The sequence below is a fragment of the Emydura macquarii genome, unplaced genomic scaffold, assembly GCF_026122565.2.
Source record: "Emydura macquarii macquarii isolate MOO-44397 ecotype Brisbane River unplaced genomic scaffold, CSIRO-AGI_Emac_v2 contig_2457, whole genome shotgun sequence".
NCBI classification, from domain to species: domain Eukaryota; kingdom Metazoa; phylum Chordata; order Testudines; family Chelidae; genus Emydura; species Emydura macquarii.
The window spans coordinates 75494-96825 of record NW_027132594.1 but is presented as its reverse complement, the minus strand read 5'-3'; the positions used below and the strand labels follow the sequence as shown (position 1 = coordinate 96825).

Sequence of the window (21332 nt, the reverse complement as noted above, 5' to 3'; positions counted from 1 at the left end):
CCAGATCCCAGTTCTGTCTGCTTGCCAAGCAATTCCTTGTTCCTCCCGTCTCCCAGTTCCTCATCAAATCTCTCTCTCTTCCCTATTCTCTCTTCTAGTCACCACTTCCCCGATCCACATTCCCTGTCCCAATCTCCTTCCCCATATCCTTGTCCAAACCCTTCCCTGGCTCCTCTTCCCAGTCTCTTTGCCCAGCCAATCCCAGTTCTTCCCATGTATGCTGCCTCCCATCAGATCTCTCCCCTTCACCCTCATCTCCTTCTCCCAATTACACTGGTTCTCTGTTCCAGTCTTATTGCCCTACCAGTCCCAGTCTCCGACCCCCCAGGTCCTCTTCCAATCTCTTTCTCCCTATACCTACTGGCTCCTTGTCCCTGCCCCTGTTTCTCTCCCCCATTCTGCCCCTTTCCCAGTCCTTGTGTCCTTCCCAGCCAGTCCTAATCTCTGTCCTATCCCCACCCCAACTCCCAGTCTGTGTTTTCCTCTAGCCCACCCTGCCAGCTTCCAATCCCAAGGCTGTGTCACCTTACATTTTTTTTTGCAGAGGGAACGTATGTGGCAAAGGAAAATAAAAACAACTAAACTGGAGCATTTTGTTCTAGAGAAATACTGCTGATTTCTCTTTAACATGACACATTTTCTTAGAAAATGAAATTAATGTGCTTCTGTTATTTTGACAGAATAACAATTTTTATTCAAAAATTTATTATGTACCATAAAATTGTCATAAAATTGTACATGACCAACAATACCAATATCTTCATTTATTTTTCTCCCAAACATTGGTTTTACAAACATTCAAACTAATGACCCACAGAATATATATTACTTATTTGAAGCAATACCATAAGACTTAAAATTGGAAAAGAAAAAGAAAAGACCAACAGATTTTCATCTCTGGTTAGACTTTTGCTGATGAATATCATTGTGCTTAGAGTTTGATTTTCCTGATTTATTTAACTGCCTTTTTGGATGGAATACCCATAGTATTTCTGATATAATTATATGTCTTATCAGATTATTATAATGATATTTTCACATATTTAATAAAGTTAGATTTTAAGACATTCCCTCACTAACTGCAAGGGACATTTTTTTTCCAATTTTTTTTTCTAAGCAAAATGTTGTCAAAATTGATACTGTTTCATGAAAAGTTTTGGTTTTCCCTCTGTGACCTGTCTGTGCCTAGGGTAGCCCACCTGAAAGTGCCAAGGTCAGGGCAGGCTGCAAAGAGAAAGAGGATTCTCCCAGAACTGGTGGGTAACACTAAAATTAGATTCCCCGACCAGTCACAAACAGCACTCCTGATTTCCCACACTGGTTATCAAGAAGCTACAACAAGAAATACACAGCCCTCTTTATTGCATTTCAGTCTCTGGCTCCCAATCAGCAACTGGGTCCAGTAAATAGATGAGTTATTTAAAGTCTATTTCCTTTACAAAAATGTTCTCCTGATCCCCAAAGGGTCAGCCACATTGCCAGATCAATATAAGTTTGGATCTTACCCAAAATATCACACTGCCAGACAATCCTTTAGTAACTAAAACTAAAGGTTTATTATAAAAGCAAAAAAAATAAGAAGAGAGATGTTAAATGGTCAAAGCAATCCGATACATATAAATGATATTAAAGTCCATATATATCAAATTCTCAGCAAAACTGTGGAGTTTGTAGGCTTGTACAGTTCCTCTGATGTACATTCAGTACATGGATTGGTCTCAGTCCTTTGTTTCACAGCTTCAGTTGTAGATGAGTTGATCCAGAGATAGGAAGCAGGAATGATGACAAGATTGAGATGGTGCAGCTGCCTTTTATGTCCCTTTGCCATGTGGCTTGTCCCAAATGCATCCATACAGCACATGGTATGGAAAAGCCTCAGAGTCCCCTGTCTATGTTCTTATATAGCATGGTGATTCATAAAGTATAGCCCCTAGGTTCTTTCACTGGATTCATTGTACATTTGCATTCCCTTGATGGGCCATTAAGCAGGCTTAGTGCTGCTGCCATCCTGTCTGGGGGTGTCACCCAGAAATACAGCACAAGTTTGAAATACAAATATATCATACATATTTAGAACTTGCAATACAAAACTGATACATACATATAAACGTGCTTATTAATCTTAGCGAATCATTGGTACCTTACATGGCATATCTTATACAATATTTATTGAAATTCTGTAATATTGGTATCAGTAATATTATAAATGGTCACTCATATGCCACACAGTGTCACACCCTCCAACAGATTTTATATTGATTATATATATATATATATATATATATATATTTTTTTTTTTTTTTTCTGTACAGCTCTAGATGGGAGTGGTGTCTAATTGAATACTAAAGGGATCTCTTAGTTAACATTGTCATTCAGGATCTTGAAGAGAGAATAAACAGCATGATACTGAATTGGTAGATGTTGCAAACAATATTTAGGACAGAGAAGTAAGACAAATGGATATTGCAACATTAGAAATATGAAGTAACTATTTACATGGTAATATTTTGATACTAGCATTCTGTACTGGAATTCCAGTGCTAACACACATGACCATTAGTTGTGATTACGAGCACTGAATGCTGCAATCACAGAAATTAGGCATTACTATCTCTCTACCCCAAATTCCAAGTATACATGTCCTTATGTGATAATTACCTTCACGATTGATGATACCATGATCTTCCCTGTCATTCAGGCATGTAATCTTGGTGAATTCTTCCTTCACCTTCCTTCTGCCACTCCTTCCTATATATTTCCAAAATATGATCTTTACTCACTGTCAGCACTGCGGAAACCCTATCATTTTGTTACTATTAATTCTGTCCTCCCTCCCTCTTTCCCACATGTTTTTTGTTAAACTCACTTGTTGTGCCTTGTTTCAAATTAGATTATGAATTCCTCCAGGCAGGAATTGTATTTCCTGTGGGGTTTGCACAACACCTCACACAATGATTGAGCCACAGTCTTCATTGGACCCTTTAATGTTATCTCAATACAAATAAATAATAATAAAAAGTACTCCGTACTCGCATTAGAATTATGGTTTCTGCTTGCTGTCCCTCTCCATATTAGGCTGTCAAGAAGGATAGGATTACTAAAAGCCTCAATAGTTCTGGTGATGATCATTCAGAGAAGGCTTGTTTTATTTCTGGATGAAGAGTCTGATCCCCACTTGCAGAAAAACTTCATTTATTATTCTTTTAATGTAAAATACAAGGTCTTTGCTCAGTGATACTGGGAAGGGAATGAGAAGAATGTATCTTTCCTTTTCTGGTCCTCCCCACCCTTGTCTTCTCCAGAATTGAGCCAGTATGGAGCTTTGGGATGGGATGTCACCTTGAAAGCAGAGACTGTGCAATGTCCCTTCCACTCAAAAATGGAGATGGTTGGGGGAGAGAATGACTGGGACTCTATTGATGTTATCATGTTAAGGATGTGTGTGTACCTGAGGGTGGTTGGGACATGCTTTCTGACCACCATGATACCAATACTTGTTGCTATTATTACAGCAGTCTGAGATGCATGCCCAGATGGGTGTGGGTGCTGGTATCATGATACCACCAAGAAAATAAATGCAACCTTAGACATATGGAAAGGATTAAAGTTATGTGTCCCAGGATGAATTCAAGTTTTGTTAACAGATCTGGAAAAAATAATCTGGAATGCCGATATTTATGGGAGAAAGCTCCTCAGAATGCAGTAATGCAAGAGATACAGTGTAGTCACCCTTACAACTTTCCAATTTTGCTTCGTTGATAATGAGGTAATGTTACCTAAGTATTCTTCCTTCTTTTCCTCTGTACTTAATGGAGGGAAAACCTGAGCACTTCTGTGAATACAGAAGAAATTTTATTTAGTTAATTGGGGCAACTTAAAAGTTTTTATGTAGTTGTAGTATGATAAAGTAGTAAAAAAAAAAAGTCATGGCAGTTTGAGACTACATAAGCAGAGGCATCACATAGTCACATACTGTTCAGTGAAATTCCACCCTAAAGATTATTTCTAATTTTTATTTTGTTGAATCTTTAACAAAAACATGTTTTTTCCCAATGGTTTCTTGGGTGTTGGAGTTAAATAGGCATTAGCAAAGCAAAAATGTTGCAAACAGCATGAGTAAGAATAACTTCCTCCCTTTGTTAAATCAGGCTTTACTTGCTTCATATTTCTGATGTCAGAAACCTATGACATCTCCAGTTGGCCATAGTTTCTTATAGGAAAAACAGGGTAGGCAATACCTGAATTTCTAATGTAAAAAGCTAGTAGGGATGGTGGGGAGTGGGGGGAGAGGGATGTATATAAAGCTCGATCTCTGCCCCCTTTTCCCCAACCTTAAGTGGCTGGGGCTTTGGAAGACACAATATATAGCCCTAAATATTGTATCAGACATGAGTTCTGTTGCTGGTTGTTGATGCTCAAATATTAAATAACTTTTTTATAGTTTTGAGGAATCTTTTCCATTTTTCTAGTTTAAAAAATTACATTACAATTAGTTTGCATATATGCTCTTACATTTCTAGTTGATTTCCACATCTCTGAAATCTTTGCCCTTATTTTGATTTAACTGAACCTTTCACCCAGCTCGGTCAACTTTTTTTGGAAATATTAAGGTTGGATTGGTCTCAGCCTCATATTATGTCCACACTAGGCAAAGTTTATATCCTTTGGTATGTGCAATGGTCAAAAATATGCTAAGGCACTGTGATTTTTTTGGACCAGAAGAATTTTAAATCTCAGTGGAATATTTAATCACATATATTTGAGGGGGTAGATGGAGGAGCAAAGAGGGTGGGGTGGGGCGAGGCATGGCCTGCAGCATTACAGCTGACTATTTCAGCAAACAGCTTTTAAGTCTTAAGAAGGATAATCTAAAATTGTTCCATTCATTTAGCTGTTTTAATTGCAAAATGTCTGTGTTGTCAGGACCAGAAATATTCAACTAGCCGTTGTTAAAATGTATAAAATGCAGTGAAATGTAAATATGTAATTGCCTTGTCTGTTTAAGAACAGCTGTCTGATATATAATACTCAAAATAGCCCTTTTGCAGTCCCATCTGTTTGTATGGCTTTGTAAGTCTGAGTGGTGTTGTGATTGTGTAGCCTGACAATGTTCTGTATTACTGTTCACCTGCTTTAAGCTTATGCTGTAGTGCTTATGCATGGGAAAGAGAGCTGTTTCTAATTCTGTGTTGCTAGAGCATGGCAACTTCTGGTTTGAACATCAGCTTTGATTCCTAAAGTATCATTTTGTCTTTTGTGTAGTGCTAGTCTGAATTCAGATGCTGTTGATGCCAAATAAGAAATCTTCCGTATATCTGGAGTACTGAGAGACCCAGGCATTTAAAAAAAAATTTTTTTGGCAGATAGCAGTGTTAATCCTGTTGGATGGATGGTGATGGAACTCCTGTGGTGTTTCTCATGTAAACTCTAGCGTCCTCCTTCCCTTTTTGCTGCAGCTGATAATCCTATGGTCTCTGAAGAGAAAGGGCCCTGTTACCGGTTTGTCAGTGCAGGAAAGCAGTGCATGCACCCTCTCTCTGTTCAGCTCAGCAAGCAGCTCTGCTGTTGCAGTGTTGGCAAGGCCTGGGGCCCACACTGTGAGAAATGTCCCCTTCCAGGAACAGGTAAGAGGTGCCCAGCAAAACCTCGAATGCTCACCCACACCCTGTATGCAGTATTATACATACTATGTCACATCCAACACTTTATTTTTTGTGCCCTCTAGTTTCTTGCTGGTTTTGTATATGCTAATAGAAAAAAGCAATACCACTTTTTTTGTTTGGATAAACAAACATTCATAATAAAGATGGGATTTTCCTTTACTATGTAATGATAGACTTCCGGTTTTACTAGGGTGACCATATGTCCTGTTTTGGCCGGGACAGTTCCTTTGTTAAGCCCTGTCCCAGCCGTCCTGACTTTTTTGGCAAAACTGAGCATTTGTCCCAGCATTTGTCCCTGGCATTTGATCATCAGTTGGCAAAATCAAATGGGACAAATACCCAGTTTTGCCAAAAATGTGTGGTGCAACCCCTATTTGGGACTGGGGGAATGGGGAGGGCGGGAGGGAGTGGACAGGTGTTGGGCGAGTGGCAACGCCATCCTCATGCAGGGTACTGGGGGAGGCAGTCCTCGGGTGACACCAGCCTCGCATCGCTGAGGGGAGGAAGAGCTCAGGTGAGCGGCTGGGGCCAGCCCTGCGTGGTGACCCATTTTCCCTTCAGGAAATATGGTCACCCTAAATTTAACAAATATTCCCATCTCAGTGTGTGGGGTTTTAAATTCCTAATTCCCGTAACATGAAGATAAGGTTAGTATATGGTATAGCCCTAATGGGGATCTGGATAAATTGAAGCAAAGTGTGCTTAATATATTTCCAACATAAAAGGCACAATCAAAATGATGGAAGGTTTTGGGAAATAGTTTGCAGAGCCTGCAGCATACATGTGGGCAAGTGTACTCTGTCTTTTTTTCCTTTATGTTTCTATCACGCTTTTGTAGGGTGGTGCCAACGATGGTATCATCGGATTAGCAATACCTTAAAAATTAAATATTACAAACTACCTTTGGCTGAAGCAATCACTTGTGGACACTTAGGGTCAGATTCTGCCATCCTTCTTACTTTGAGTAACACTTTATGAGTGGTCCAATTAGTGGGGGTTTTTTTGTGTGTGTATGTGTGATTTAGGCTTACTAAAGTAAAAGATGCATCAGTTTGGTTCACCAAAAAGATGGGGGGTCATTGGTTTCAGTGAAGCTACTCATAGAGTAAGATACTACTCAATGGGAGCAGTAAGGGTTGTTTCAGAGTACACGTTATTTAAAACTCAAATGACAGAATTCTTAATTTTTAAGGCTTCAACTCAAGATTAGTTCACTGGTTCATTTGGATATATGGTAAAACAAACGACTGTAACAACTTCTAAAAGCACTGTAACCTCAGTTCATTGTTCTAGCTCAAATTTATTACCATTATGTGTATTAAATTTAATATTTATTTCAGTTGTGTTTAGCGTATTAGGAGAAGTGTTTCCTGGATTTGAAGGTGATAGAATAGAACTTGAACTACAATACACTGCTTTTATTGAAACTGCTGCTTTAGATGTCACTGGTAGGATGCCATACAGCATCCACAGGAAATTTTTATTCTTATCTGGAGTATGGTTTTATGGTACATTGGTTCAGATTTTCAAAAGTGACTAAAACGTTTGGGTGTCCAGTGCAGGACATTATAATGGGATCTAATTTTTAGAAAATACTGTGCACCTTTAAGATATTTGAAGTTGGGCATCCAAAAATTTTGAATATTTGGGCCATTATTTCCTATAGGAATATTTGATTGATAGTTCATACATCAACGGTGACTTTTTTTTTTTTTTTTTTTTTTTTTTTTTTTTTAAGTCCATCTGTTTTTCACTGTCAGACAAACAAAGTTTCAGCAATTTTTACATGGAACGATATTCTCATCAGATGACTAGTTATTTAACTGCAAGAACAATATATGTGGTTCCTGTGAGAATTCTAAAGATTAGGAGGGGCTTTGTGTCCTGGTTGGTCTAAATTAGAACTAGACAAATATATTTTTGCAAAAGTGGTTTCTCAAATAAAAATAAGTGTTTTAATATCTATGGTATTTGTGTAATTACAGTGATTATTCTAATTAAATCAGTGAACAAATTAATTTACTAGTGAGAGAATATAAAATATACAGAAAAGGTAACTATTTATTAAATATGGGAGCCTGATTCTATGGGTAAAATCCTAGCCCAGTTGAAGATAATAGGAGTTTTGCCATTGACTTCAATGGAGCTGGAATTTCATCCTGCATCTTTTGCATTACTAAAATTCCCACTGAACTCATTGCAAAATATGTAGGATTCATAGTAAAAAAAAAAAAAAAAAAGTGATGGGTTCACCAGAATCTGTGGATATCTTTGGCCATTATTTTGTAATATTGTTTTAGGCACCTAATTAAGTAGGACTTCTGTACATAGCCATTTTAGAAGAAACATATTGAAGGGGGATTTCAATCTGAAGGACTTCAATCTGATCTCCACTTTTGTGTCCACAATTAATTAGAAGCACAAGAATCAAAGTGTCTGATTTGTGACTTCAGTGGATTTCTAAATGACATACTTTGTTCTCACGAAATTGCACCTACAACTGACTTGCAAGTGCAAAATCAGAGGCTGGCTTTACAACTTTGCCCTCTACAGTTGTAAAGCCCTTTTTAAAAGTGGGTAAAACATGAGGTAGCCATTTAATAAAATATACTAACATTTGCAAAAGTACTGTTCAAATTAGGAATAAAAAAGCGTGCAATAGGCGGCTAGATCATGCCCTCCATCTCAAAAAGAGCAGGAGGATCAAAGTTAAATTAAAAATTCAGCATATTTTAAACTTCAGGGTTTGTGCTGAATCATCCTCGAGCTGGCAAGGATTGGTGGTCTGTTGAAAAGTCTCCAGGGAGTGGCCTCTTACTACATTGATGTTTCAAGATATTGGGGCAGATCTTCAGTCACTGTAAATTGTCATCACTGGAACTGTGACGCTTTAGATCAGCTGAGGATCTGCCCCACAAAATTCTTGGGAAACTGTAATGAGTCCGGTCAGTCACATGGGGAGGGCCAGATTCTCTGAGTTTCTCCCTGGCCGCCACTGTCCCACATACTAACTTGGTTGTATTTAGAGCAGTGATTATAATGAGGTCCTGCTCCCACTAAACTCCTGACTTGTTTCTCTTCCCCACCGCCTGCTTTTTCAAGCACAGATCAAGAATCCACTATTTTGGGTGGGATGATCACAGAGCCAGAGGTCCTCTGCATCCTGTTACAACTCTCAAAACTCAGAACCTGGAGTTCATGGAGAGGGACTAATATGGGGTCAGAATAGATGCTGCTTAGCTTCAATTACCTTTTCTTCTGATAGATTTATGAACAGGATTTCCACTCATCCCTTCTAGAAATGATCTGATCTGACCATATATCAACCCTCTCTTAGCAAGTACTAAAGAAATCCTATTTTAAAAAATCCAGATGAAGTGTTATTTCTTCTGCACATTTAGAAAGGCATGTTATTTTTGGAATATTATAATATGCTACAATATTTTGGTTCTGTTATTGCTGTGTGAATCAGAACAATGGATTCCAGTATAAATTTTAAATTTCAATGAGGCAAGACCACCACTGTATATTTAATTTGAAGATAATATTGTGGGATGAAGCAGGTACAATATATTTGGGGAACCTTTATTTCTGGAGATATTTTGATATTAGTTTAATTTTAAGAAAAAATGGATTAATCATTATGTCGCTGTAGATTTCTAAAAAGATATGCAACAGGTTTCCTTTAAATCATTTATTAATATCACATTTGAGTTACTGAAATAGTCATTATCTTTCTTTAATGATTAATATATGACACAATATTTTTAAAACTGAAGATATTTTTCATGTAAATTATAGCCATTGCCTATTTTTTTAAATATGTTTCCTTTTCTAATAACACCGTTTCTGAAGTCAGATTGCTACAAAAGACTCTTAAAAATCCCAGTCTAAAACATGCTTTTGCTGGTAATATTTTTTTGGAGTGGTGTCTCCTCCCAGAGGAGGAGGTATCCAGTAGAAACTTTTAAACTTGTAGGAGATATCAGTATTTCAGTGAAATAATCTCTTCCATAGTAAAATTTCATTCAGTTTCACTTGTTTTGGGGGACTGATTTATGGAACATATGGACATGTCAGGACATATGGAATATGTCATTGTTTCACTAGAATTTTCACATTCATTATGGGCCTTAACTAAAGCTCACTGAAGTCAATGGAAGGACTCACTCATGTCGAGCTCAGTGGGCTCTGGATCAAGGACCGTGTGAAGTTTCTAGTGTGGTTGATTGAGATCTCTTAAATAAATATTATAAATCAAGTTTTTTCAGCTAGATGTCTCTGGTACAGTGGTGGTCAGTGGTGGTGAGAAACTACTTTTTATTCTTTGGCAACTTCAAAATGGAAACTATAGAAATTATAAATCCTAGTTACTTGTGCTCTGTAAACAATGACATGTTGCAGATGAAAATTCCTACCATTCTCAGTCAGAAATAACACGCTATTTGAATTAGATTAATTAAAAATGGTTCAGATGTAGAGACATATTTAACACAGCTGAAGGGGGAAAAAATAAACTGGAGTAAAAGCCTTTCACAGAGGAATGAATTAAGTCCTTAAGTAATTTTTCAGAGGTATTCAGTAATATTAGCATGCAATAATGTTTATTCTTAAATATAGCATATTTTATTATAAAAATGTACATACAGTAGCAGAGTTGATTTGTGTTAATTATATTTTCCATTGTGTCAAAATATTGCACTTTTAGACTCTTAAAAGGAATATTTTCCCATCCCAAATCTAGCTGCTTTTAAGGAAATCTGCCCTGGTGGAATGGGTTATACGGTTTCTGGCTCTCATAGAAACAAGCTATATCATCACTCTGCAGTTAGAGTACAGCCACCTGTCATTGGCAAGACCCAGATTACTCAACCTGTTGCTAAAGGTACTTCTCCTCCACCTCTCCCAGCAAAGGAAGAGCCAGTGGAGGCACTGACCTTCTCACAGAAAAGTGAGCCTGAGGTGGCTGTGCAAGAAGGTGAGAGTGGAAAAGGATTTTGAAATGTAGTTTAGTATATAGCTATATTTCTGTGCATGTATTTCTGTTTTACATCCTTTTTACACAGTGTTTGTATGGAATGTGAGGCGTTTTTTTTAATAACGAAGAGCTCCGTGTCACTGGATGCATTACGTTACAGACTGTTGTTCTCAGGCTTTATTATACAATAGCTCCCCCCTTATACACTGAAAACTCTACACACAGAGAGAAAGCCGTAGTTTTGTCTAATTTTCGTGAGCAATAGAAACAGAAAATGCTTGTTGTTATAAGAATTCTTGTAACAATATTAGGCATCTCTAAAATATGAAAAATCTTTTTACTATCTTATTTCTTATGAGGCCTCTTTAAATGTTGATTTCTCTAAGTTTTTTCTCAGTCTTTGCATGGTTTTCTGCAAGCTCCTCTAAATACCATTAGCAGCTTTAAAATGCCCTGTTTTTAACATGCTTAATATGAATGCAGAAGCAAAGAAATACAGAAAGCCTGCAGCATGTGCAAAAATAAATGCATTGTCAACACGCTATTGGTGAACAGAATATAGACAGGTAAAAATATGGTTGTGAGGAGTGTGGTGATGGTTTTGAGTCCCTTATATGTTATTTCAAGTAGTAATTATGCAACTGGTGCACAGGGGCAACAGTTTGAAAGTAAGTGTCTGAGTAAATTTTGCAGAATTTCAAGGGAAATGCAGTCACCATAGATTTACTTCTTCTGAGAATCAATTCCCTGGTGCTACTTGAAAAAACCCAAAAACTAACATTTTAATTGAAAAAACAAACAAAAAATGTAAAGATTCAATTTGTTTTGCTTTGGAAAATCCTAACTTGAACTTGGCAGCCTTCATTTTGTAAAGCAGAGGGATTTTTCTGGATCAAAAAGGTAGAAAAAATATGAGATACTTTTTCAAGTGAGTTTCATCTACTATAATATGAGTTGCATAATTAGAGAGAGAGACCTGAGACTTTTCAATCTTTGAAGAGGCATTGTCAGCCTGTTCAGGCCCTGAAAGAAAGATAAAGCCTACCTGGTATTTTAAAGAACTCGAGGGATGCTCTCAGTTTGATTTGAGGGATTCTCTCTGTTCTAATTCTGCCATTTCAGTTGCTCATGCGTTTCTTACACAATTCCTTTTGAGCTGAAATTTTCCATGTTTTGTCTCAGCCCAAAAGTCAAATTTACACTTTTCCTATCAGAAATTTTGTGTGAAGATAAATCAAAACAACTGAAGCTAAAATTCTAAATGTTATATAGCTCAGGGAGACATAAAAGGTCAGGAAAGTTTAAAGAAAATTGACTTACTAATTTTAAAATTATGCATATTAAAAAAAACACTGTGCTCACTTAGTCAGTGTCGACGCACATGCATATTAGAATTTTTATCCTTTTTTTTTTTTTTGCATTTAATAAAACCTTAGAAGTCTGAAATGCAAAATATTGTTTAGGTTCTATACTCAATCTATCTGCATTGTGTAAGAACTGGGATAGGTGAGGAAATGGTTTTTGTTCCCATGAAAAAAATTTGGTGGAGGGTCATAAAAAACATTAAAAATGAGTTTACAGCAATGGAACACCAAAACATTTCTACTGAAAGCCAGGATTGGGCCAAAAGTGTTTCATTTTTGGATGATAGAAAATGGGGAGAAAAATGAGGTTTTGATTTTTTGGTGACATCCCCTCCCCCCCAATTTTTAAAAAATATTTTGGGTCAGTATTGGATATTTTCCATGAAAATGTCCATTTTGGCAAAAAAAGCCATTTTTGGTGAAAAAACACATTTTCAATTACATTTTGATCAATTCTGTTAAAAATACCTCTGCTAAGGATGCTTGCTTCTGTGGTAAAACCAGCAGAGACTTTAAGCTGCTCAAGTTGAGTATCTCCACTTCAAGTAGCTTTCAGTATCCAGAGACCAAACAGGTCCATATCAAGGGATCTGCATGCTTCATTAATAATGGCAGTTTTCTCACTTAAGGGTGGGTAAATTACAGGCCAGAAGCCTGCAGAGGTCATCAACTCTGTAATGGGTAGACCCCAGGCTGGGAAACCTTTAGCATAGCACTTTGTGCTACACCACAAGTGCATACTGGATCTAAAGCCAGCGTAGCCTGCAAAATAGAAGGATCATATCAGCATAGGGGACTCCTCCTCGGGCATAGATTTGGGATAGAGGTTGCTACTCCACCCTTCTTCCTGGCTGCTGGTTTTGAGGGCAAGGCAAGGACTTCACTGTATCCCCGTGATTCCCACACTGCTATACTAGAGTTATGCTGGGAGGTCAGCCTAGCATACAGTCCGACCAAGATGAGTCATGCACCTCTTGAGAATGTGTTGTGCGCTCGTTGGCCATAACTGGGATGAATCCTCAAAGCTGGGGGAGTAGAAACAGTGGCTCCACTGATGCTGGAGCAGTCTTCTGGTTGGAACAGGGGCCAGGAATCTGGCCCAAGCTCTTTGAGGATCCAAACCATATTTTAAAAGTATTAAACTCTATTAGCAAATGGCATCCTTTAGAGATACTGCCTTGAATTTACATTCAAGATAAACTTTGAGACTTACCTAGGTTCACAGTGGCCCCTTTTAAAGGTTTAAAAGTCTCAGGTCTATCTGTCAATGGTTTGGATAATATAAAAGTACTTAAAATGTGTTACTTTTTAAATCTTAAATATTTAATCTAATGTTAAAATATTAATTTTTAAAAAAGATTATGAAGTCATTGACAACAATTTGGGATTAACTAACTACTAATTTTCATTTGTAATATAAAGATTTTTTTTAATATGGAAATTTGGAGATAAACTTGGCAAGAAAGTCCTTTCTATTTATTTTATATTTTATAATTTAAATACTGCACAATTTGAGCAGATGAATACCAAAACAAAAATTCATTACAAAACAAAAACTTGTATGCCAGGTTTATGCCCAATTCGTTACTAAGGCCTGGTCTAAACTAGAAATTAGATCAGTTTAACTACTTCAGTCAGGGTGCGTGAAAAACGAGTGGCATTCTTAAGCCAACCTAAGTCATTCTGTAGGGAGTGTGAGGCTGATGGAAGAATTCTTCCGTTGACCTTGCTACCACCTTGGAGGTGGATTACCTAGTCAAATGGGAGAACCCTTTCCATTGGCGTAGGTCGTGTCTATACTAAAGCACGACATCTGTGCTGCTGTAGCGTTTTAAGCATAGACAAGCCCTAAATCTCACCGAAACCAGACACTATAATATACAAGCTTATTCCTCTCACACACTGTGTCTCATTATGATAACAGTACTGTACAATAATATAAAACAGTCATTTTCACAGTCATCATCTGAGTTACTGGGATCATCAGCTGGGGTAAATCTGAGGAGCTCTGTAGAATTTGATGACTTTATGTTGATTTATTTCAGCTAAGAATCTGGCCCATAATGTTTATCCCAAGTATTCCTTGGACAAATTCAGGAATTGCACTTGTTTTTGATCTTTTGCCTTCCCTTTTTGTCTAATTCACAAGAGTATACAAAAAAGATCATAACATCAACCGTAATAACAAAACCACTCCATAAAAACAAATGCTTCAAAACACAATTCTGTAATTTTGCTGGAATCACTGTGTTTCCCAACAGCTCTGACAAGTTCTAGGAAAATTATATCAGAACTGGCTAATGGAGCTGAAAATTAGGGACCAGTGGCAGGCTGTGTTATTTTATAGAGCCTGATTCTGACCTTGTTTTACATCTGAATAAGTCAATTGACATTTGCAAAGTTTCTTTTCGTCTGTACCAGTGAGAGATCAAAATCATGCCCATATTCTCTATCAGATAGCCAACTGGAAATTTTAAATCTGATGATAATTTCTTGGTTAATTGTTTTTAAATGGTACTAAGCCCTGGAATGCACAAATAATTTCAGAACACATTAAAATGACTCGTGTTTTTGACATATTCTTTCTATTCAAACTAGTTAATTCCTTTTCTCTTCTTTCCTTTTCTTTTCTTTTTGGTTTTAGTGGCAACTGCAGCCCCTGATCAGGTAAAACATGAATTGTTTATTATATGCTTGCACAAAATAACAACAGTAAAATACTGGACACATGGGATTGCATACAGTTATGAGAAATGTACTGCATATCAGAATATAATATTTACTGTTTGAGGCTGTGGCTATTCAGACTCATGGATTTAGTACACATACTGTTTGATTTTCCATGGAAATTTACCAGTGACAGTGAAAAAGCATCAGTCATAAATGCTAAGGTCTAATGCCGTGATTCATCAGATGTTCATAATGTCTAAGGCTCTGATTCATCCCTTCATCTGTATTCAGCAACGCACTTAAACATGTTCTTAACTTTAGGCACATACCCAAGTCCCATTGACTTCCAATGGGCTTTAAGCATGTGCTTATATGCTATTATGAATAAGGTTGCTTCCCTGAATTGAGGCCTAGATGAATAGCATGCATGTGTACCACTAACCAAAATTACCATGATGAGACTAGGGAAGTCATACAGACTGATCTGGATCGCTTGGTAAGCTGAGCCCATTCAAATAAAATGTGTTGTTATAATATAGCCAAATGCAAGGTCATACATCTAGGAACAAGGAATGCAGGCCATCCCTACAGAATGGAGGATTGTATCATGAAAAGCAGTGATTCTGAAAAGGATTTAGGGGTCACCGTGGACAAGCAACTTGACATGAGCTCCTAATGCAAATCTATGGCAAAAAGGATTAATGCAATCTTTGGATGTATCAACAAGGGGAGTAATGAGTAGGAGGAGGGAGGGGATTTTGCCTCTGCATACAGCATTCGTGAGACTAATACTGGAATAGTGTATACAGTTCTGGTGTCAGCATTTTAAAGGTTGTTGAAAAATTGGAGAGAGTGCAGAAAAGAGCCAAAAAAAATGATTTGAGAGCTGGAGAATATGTATAACAGTGAGAGACTTAGAGCTCAATCTTTAGCTTATCAAACAAAAAGACTGAAAGGTGACTTGATTACAGTGTATAAATACCTTCATGAGAAGAAAATATAAGATACTAAAAGACTCTTTAAATCTAGCAGAGGAAGTCATAACAATAACTAATGGTTGGAAGCTGAAGCCAAGCAAATTCAAATTAGAAATAAGGCATAAAATTTCAACAGTGAGGGTGATTAACTATTGGAACAAACTACCAAAGAAATTGGTGGATTCTCTATCTCTTTGTGTCTTCAGATCGAGGCAGGACACCTTTTGGAAGACAGGGTTTAGTCAAACACAAGTTACTGGGGTCAATACAGGGGTAACTGAATGAAATTTAATAGCCCTTGTTATACAGGTCAGACTAGATGATCTAATGGTCACTTTTGGCCTTACTCTCTGAATCAGTATAGTTTACAAGTTTCCTTCATTAAAATCACATCTTCAAATTGTAAATTTTGAAACTTTTTTTTAGGAATTAGTTTCACTTGATGATCAAGAAAAACCTGTACTAGAGCCTGGTCAACCTCAGCTTTCTCCTGGGATTTCAACAATTAACCTGCATCCACAATTTCCAGGTAGCTCTTTTTGACTCCTCCTCCTTTAGTGGATGACACTACTTGCAAATCAAAGAATAGAATCGAACATTTTGCTGTATGTTCCTTTCCATTTCAGAAGTTAATTACTAATTTGAAATTCTGGATTCACAAATTTAAGGCCTGATCCTGCAATAATTTTACCTCTGCAAGTGATCCTTATACGAATGGCCCCATTAAAGTCAATTGGACTACTCGTGTAAGTGTGTGCAGAAATAGTCCCTCTGTTCCCCGTTCCGTAGATGCGCTGTGCACAGAGCTACCATTGAAGTCAATAGGAGTTACATGAGGGGAGTGTAATGGAAGGATTGTATTGTAAGGAGTGAAATTCTTTACCTAGGCAAATTATAACGGGAATAACTAAACTTTGTAACATTATTATTAAAAATGTGCTAAGCACTTTTGAGAATGAATACAGAAACATTGTCTCTGCCTGAAAGAAATTACACTAAACTGGGTACAACATTTGAGAGTAATAAACCAAAGGTGGGAAAACTAGAAGGCTGGCAATTAGACCACATGATGTCTCAGTTACCGAGTGCACACATCTTGGTTCCATTCAAGGTACTATTATTCTTAATGGTAAATTGGTGTACTACTTGTAGCAACATGGAAGACGTGGGTTTTTTTAAGGACTTTTCGTTAGAAGATGGTACTGGCTTGGCTAACTGGTTTTCTGCGAGCATTCAGTGAACAGGAGGCAGAATGTTAAAAGTCACAGAGCTAGGAGCGTAAGGGGTTGTGGTTGGCACCACTGGGAGGCAAAGGGTAGGAAAAGTGCTGAGTCAAAAACAGATATTGTACGCTGGGGTGAAATGGTGAAGGACCTTTAATATGAGAACAAGAAGTTTGAAGTCCATGGTGCTGTGAGAGCAATGCACCTCTGATAATGGGGACTCTTATTTAGGTGAGTAAATATAGATTTAGCTGTCTAAATTTAGGTGCAAAAAATGTGGCCATTATACATTCTTTTTTTTTTTTTTTTTTTTTTTTTTTAACACAGTACAGAGGGTTTTTTTCACAAGTGGTGTAATGATAAAAACATCTAGCTGTTTTTTCTTATTTAAAATCAAAGCAGAGTAAATTCCAAAAAGACTTCCTCACATTAGTTCAGTACTGTGTATGTATGTGTTGAAATATGTCTTAAATAAATATGATGTGTTTTCCATTTTGTGTCAAACAGTAGTGATTGAAAAAACCTCACCTCCCATGCCTGTTGAAGTTGCCCCTGAAGTTTCTACTTCAAGTGCAAGTCAAGTAATTGCACCTACTCAAGTTACAGGTATGGTACTTGCCTTTTAGTGTAAAAATAAAGTAAGATATGACTGTGAACCCATTCCTGACCATAACACCTAACTATATCCACACTACTGTCATATTCAAATAGCAAATAGAATGTAGCAGTACAGCATGGGAATACTTAACTGGGAGGTACGACATAGGAGGGAAAAACAGCACAGTAAGGAGTATGTTTTCAACAGAGCTAGGACTTGGGCTCCCCTGGTTGTAGGTACAATTTGCTGCCTCATTTTTATGCCCACAAAATAAATGGTGGGTGCAAATCTAAATAATTCCACCTTGAGATACCTGATTTGCTCTCTCAGTCTGGTAGTCAATATTCAGGTTTGTGTCCACAGTTGAATGTTGGGAATAAAAATGCAGACACAACGTGTAATCATATAAAAAGGATGTGAACTGGTCTTTTACATGTTTGCACGGTGTCCAGCACAATGGGACTCTGGTCCATGACTGGGACTCCTAGGCACTTCCATAATACAAATAATAATAATAATAAATAATTAATAGTCAAGATAGACTGCCTAATGAAGAGAAAGGTGTCCAACCTAATAATGGGAGTCCAATGTACAGCATGCACTGTTCATGCTCCAGCATGAACATGAAAACTTCTGTTTCATGAAGTTCAAACTAGTCATCTTGATGGAGTGGAAGTTATGTATCCTTGAGTGACGGGAAGACTCGGAGGCAGACCGTGCAGTCAGAAGAAATAATCAACAGCCAGTGTCAGAGACACCAATGATGTATGAAACATTGGTAGAAACCACAGCTGGTTGGTTTGGTGGAGGATGGTGCAGAAATTGAAAGCTGTCAGATGGCAAAGATAAGAATAGGATGAAAAAACCCTGTGAAAATTCTTTGCACTTTAAGACTGCAGAGAAAGAACTGATCCTGGATAACCTTATGAAGGTGAGAAGACTTTGAAAGACAGTGAGCAAGCTAAGGATACTGAAAATAAGCCTGAGAAGCTACATTGAATTCTACTGTAGATTACTAAACATCAAAGATTGTGAATTAAATATACTAGAAAGAGAAGAAAGACAGCATGGCAGAAAAATGCCTACTGTAACTCCAAAGTTGATTCACAGGTTGGTGAATGTCACACATGACCTAATCCCACTCTCATTGAAATCAAGAGTAAAAGTTCCATTGGCTTCAGTGGTGCAGGATCAGAGACATGGACAGCAAGGATGAACCTGTGCATCATTATCTACACTGATGCTGATGTCAGGACATAGTCAGCCGTTGAATGGAAAGCATCACAGACAACTTCAGATACTAGGGCAAAACCCCCCAATGACTTCAGCAGGGTCCATTTTTCACTTCTGGGGTCAAAACTGAAGGAGATTACTTCCATGCTGATATTTCCAAAATTATTCTGCTAGTACTGAGGTGAAAAGAATCACGCTTGTGGATATAAATCAGATACAGTTCCAGCTCCAACCCAGATCCCCATTAGTCTAGCTTTCATCTACTTCACTCCACCAAAACTACTCTTTCCAACAGGTGTCCAGCAGGCTCTTCCTGGTCAAATCTGAGGGCCAACACCATTCCCAGCCTCATCCTCAATTTAAACATAATACTGTCAAATCTGAACTTAGCTTTTCTCTCACACCCTTTCTGCTTTTCTTTTCTTCTGCCGCTATCATCCTCCCCATTCTCAGGTCTGTGACCTGGGAGCCTTCCTTTTCTTTCTTACTCACACTTTCCCCACATATGCAGGTCATACCCAAATCTTCTCACTTCATCCTCCATGTTATCTCTAAGGAATGACATTTTCTTTCTTATCTATACAACTGAAGTTCCCATCAGCTACGGTCTTGATTGCTGATTTAATATTTGAATGATGACTGAGGCAGGTTTTAGGATAACTTATTAATTTAACTAACAAGTTATAAAAGTACCTTTTCTGTAAACTCTTGAAATCACTAAAAGTTCATTTTCATATTGGGAATATGCAGGACTTGATTTCTCCACCTGTCACTTATAGGTTGTATTACACTTTGCAGTGTTTCTTTTTCAGCTCATCCCATATTTCTGGTGACCGTGACTGCAATTGGTAGGTGTTATCAGAGGTGATTAGATGGGTCGTATCATACTTTTGGATTTAAGTAATCCCTGTATCCCTAAGGCTGTCCTTTCTTGTGAAGTGCATTCACTTTTTTATAGTCAGTTTCAACACAAAAGCTACATCAATAGAGAAAGCTATCCAAGACCTAACATCTCTTTTTTTAATTTGCACAAACATTTTCTCTACAGCTATTATAGCTCTTGTAGCATACATGACAGGCAGCAATTCAGTTCCATGTATTTGTAACAATGTTCCCCACAGCCCTTCTTTTGAAGCATTTTTGTGGAGAATTTTCTCTCTTTCAGTGGGTCAGATAAATTGCAGCACTGGTGTTGATGTTTCTGTATGCTCCAAATATGAGCTCTCTCTCTCTCTCGTGATCTGGCATCCTCATCTTCAGTCTTTGTGAGTTGTTTTCTCAGATAAGTTATTTGAACTTCATAGCTGGATATGAACTTACTGATCTACGTCAGCATGCCTGGCAATCTCTGAATTCCTTTTTTATCTTTGTGTCTCTGCACGGTCAATATCATTTAAATATTGAATCTCTAAACATTATGCCCTGTGTGATCAGTTTCCCTCCTAAGCAGGCAATTTAAGTTGTTTGAAATTGACAGTTTGCCGTATTCCACTTAACGTTGGGTTTTTTTTTGGCAATTTTCAGTACTCTCCACAGTTGTTCCTGATGTTCTATGGTGGTGCTGCCCTAGGTTATGATGTCGTCGGTGTACACTTTCATTCCTGCATCTAGGGCAGGTTGTTATGAGGTGAAATACTTCCAATGCAGAACATGTTCCAAAAGGCAATCTCAGGAAGCATTATCTGCCAAATGAATACTGAAAGTACAAGTCTTGGAGCTTTTTATGTCCATAAGAATCTGCCAAGCCCTTGTGATATGTCTAATTTGCTGAAGAACTTGGCTCTTGCCTTGTCAGCAAACATTTCATACTTTGTGGGCAAGAGGAAATATACCTTCTAATTTGTCTTGCTCAACTCCTTGAGGTCAGGTCAAAGTCTGAGCCTGCACCTTTTGTCTCTACAGTTACCAACGAATGAACCCAGTCTGTCAACTCTTCAGAATAATCCCATTTGCTGCCATGTTTTCCAGCTCTGCCTTGTCTCTTTTCCTAGGCTTGTGGAGCATTTTGGGTGGCATATATCATAAGCTCTGTCTCTTCCCATAATTGCATCTTGTGAGTAACTAGGAGACACACCCTTTTCCTGTGAAGATGTCTTCATATGACACAGTTAGATGATTCACATCTGGTTGAGGTTTGTTAGCAGAGTTGTCATTCAAATTCTTCATGAAATAACCTCTCTTGACTAGGCCTTAGCACTTCGTGTGCAAGCTCAACTCTGGTCACTTTCCTCAATGTGCTGTGTCACAAACTCTCGTTTTACTGTTTTGCTTTTTCCTCAGTGACAGTTCACATTCATCCAGAAGTGGAATTTGTTCCTCACATGTGACCACTTGTGCATATTTTTGTAAGCCATTCTTTTAATTTTTGCAGCTTCTTTCTTTGTTATGTTTAGGAATAACATTTTGCCTTTACTTGAGTTCTGTGTCACTCTCTAGGGCCATTATTTGCATTCCTCTTTGTTACACTGCTTGGCATACAAATATTGCCTTTTAGTGCCAGGTCCATGTCTCATAGTAACATTCACATGTCTTTTTATCATTGCACCCCAAAAGAATTTGATCTTTTATGAGGGATTTTAATAGTTTTCATACACAATTTGTGGTCCTTATCCAGAAAATATATCAT

The 21332-nt window shown here is 37.7% G+C and overlaps 1 protein-coding gene across 1 annotated transcript in view; it reads left to right on the top strand.

The window, feature by feature from the left end:
* LTBP1 (latent transforming growth factor beta binding protein 1) overlaps positions 1-21332 on the top strand; it is a gene marked incomplete at its 3' end in the record, with an annotated part of 277622 nt that overhangs the window by 188887 nt on the left and 67403 nt on the right. Inside the window, exons 10-14 of the mRNA XM_067562644.1 lie at positions 5457-5624; positions 10408-10641; positions 14650-14672; positions 16079-16181; positions 17383-17481. Coding sequence (XP_067418745.1) covers positions 5457-5624; positions 10408-10641; positions 14650-14672; positions 16079-16181; positions 17383-17481 — 627 coding nt within the window. The remainder of the gene's footprint in view (positions 1-5456; positions 5625-10407; positions 10642-14649; positions 14673-16078; positions 16182-17382; positions 17482-21332) is intronic.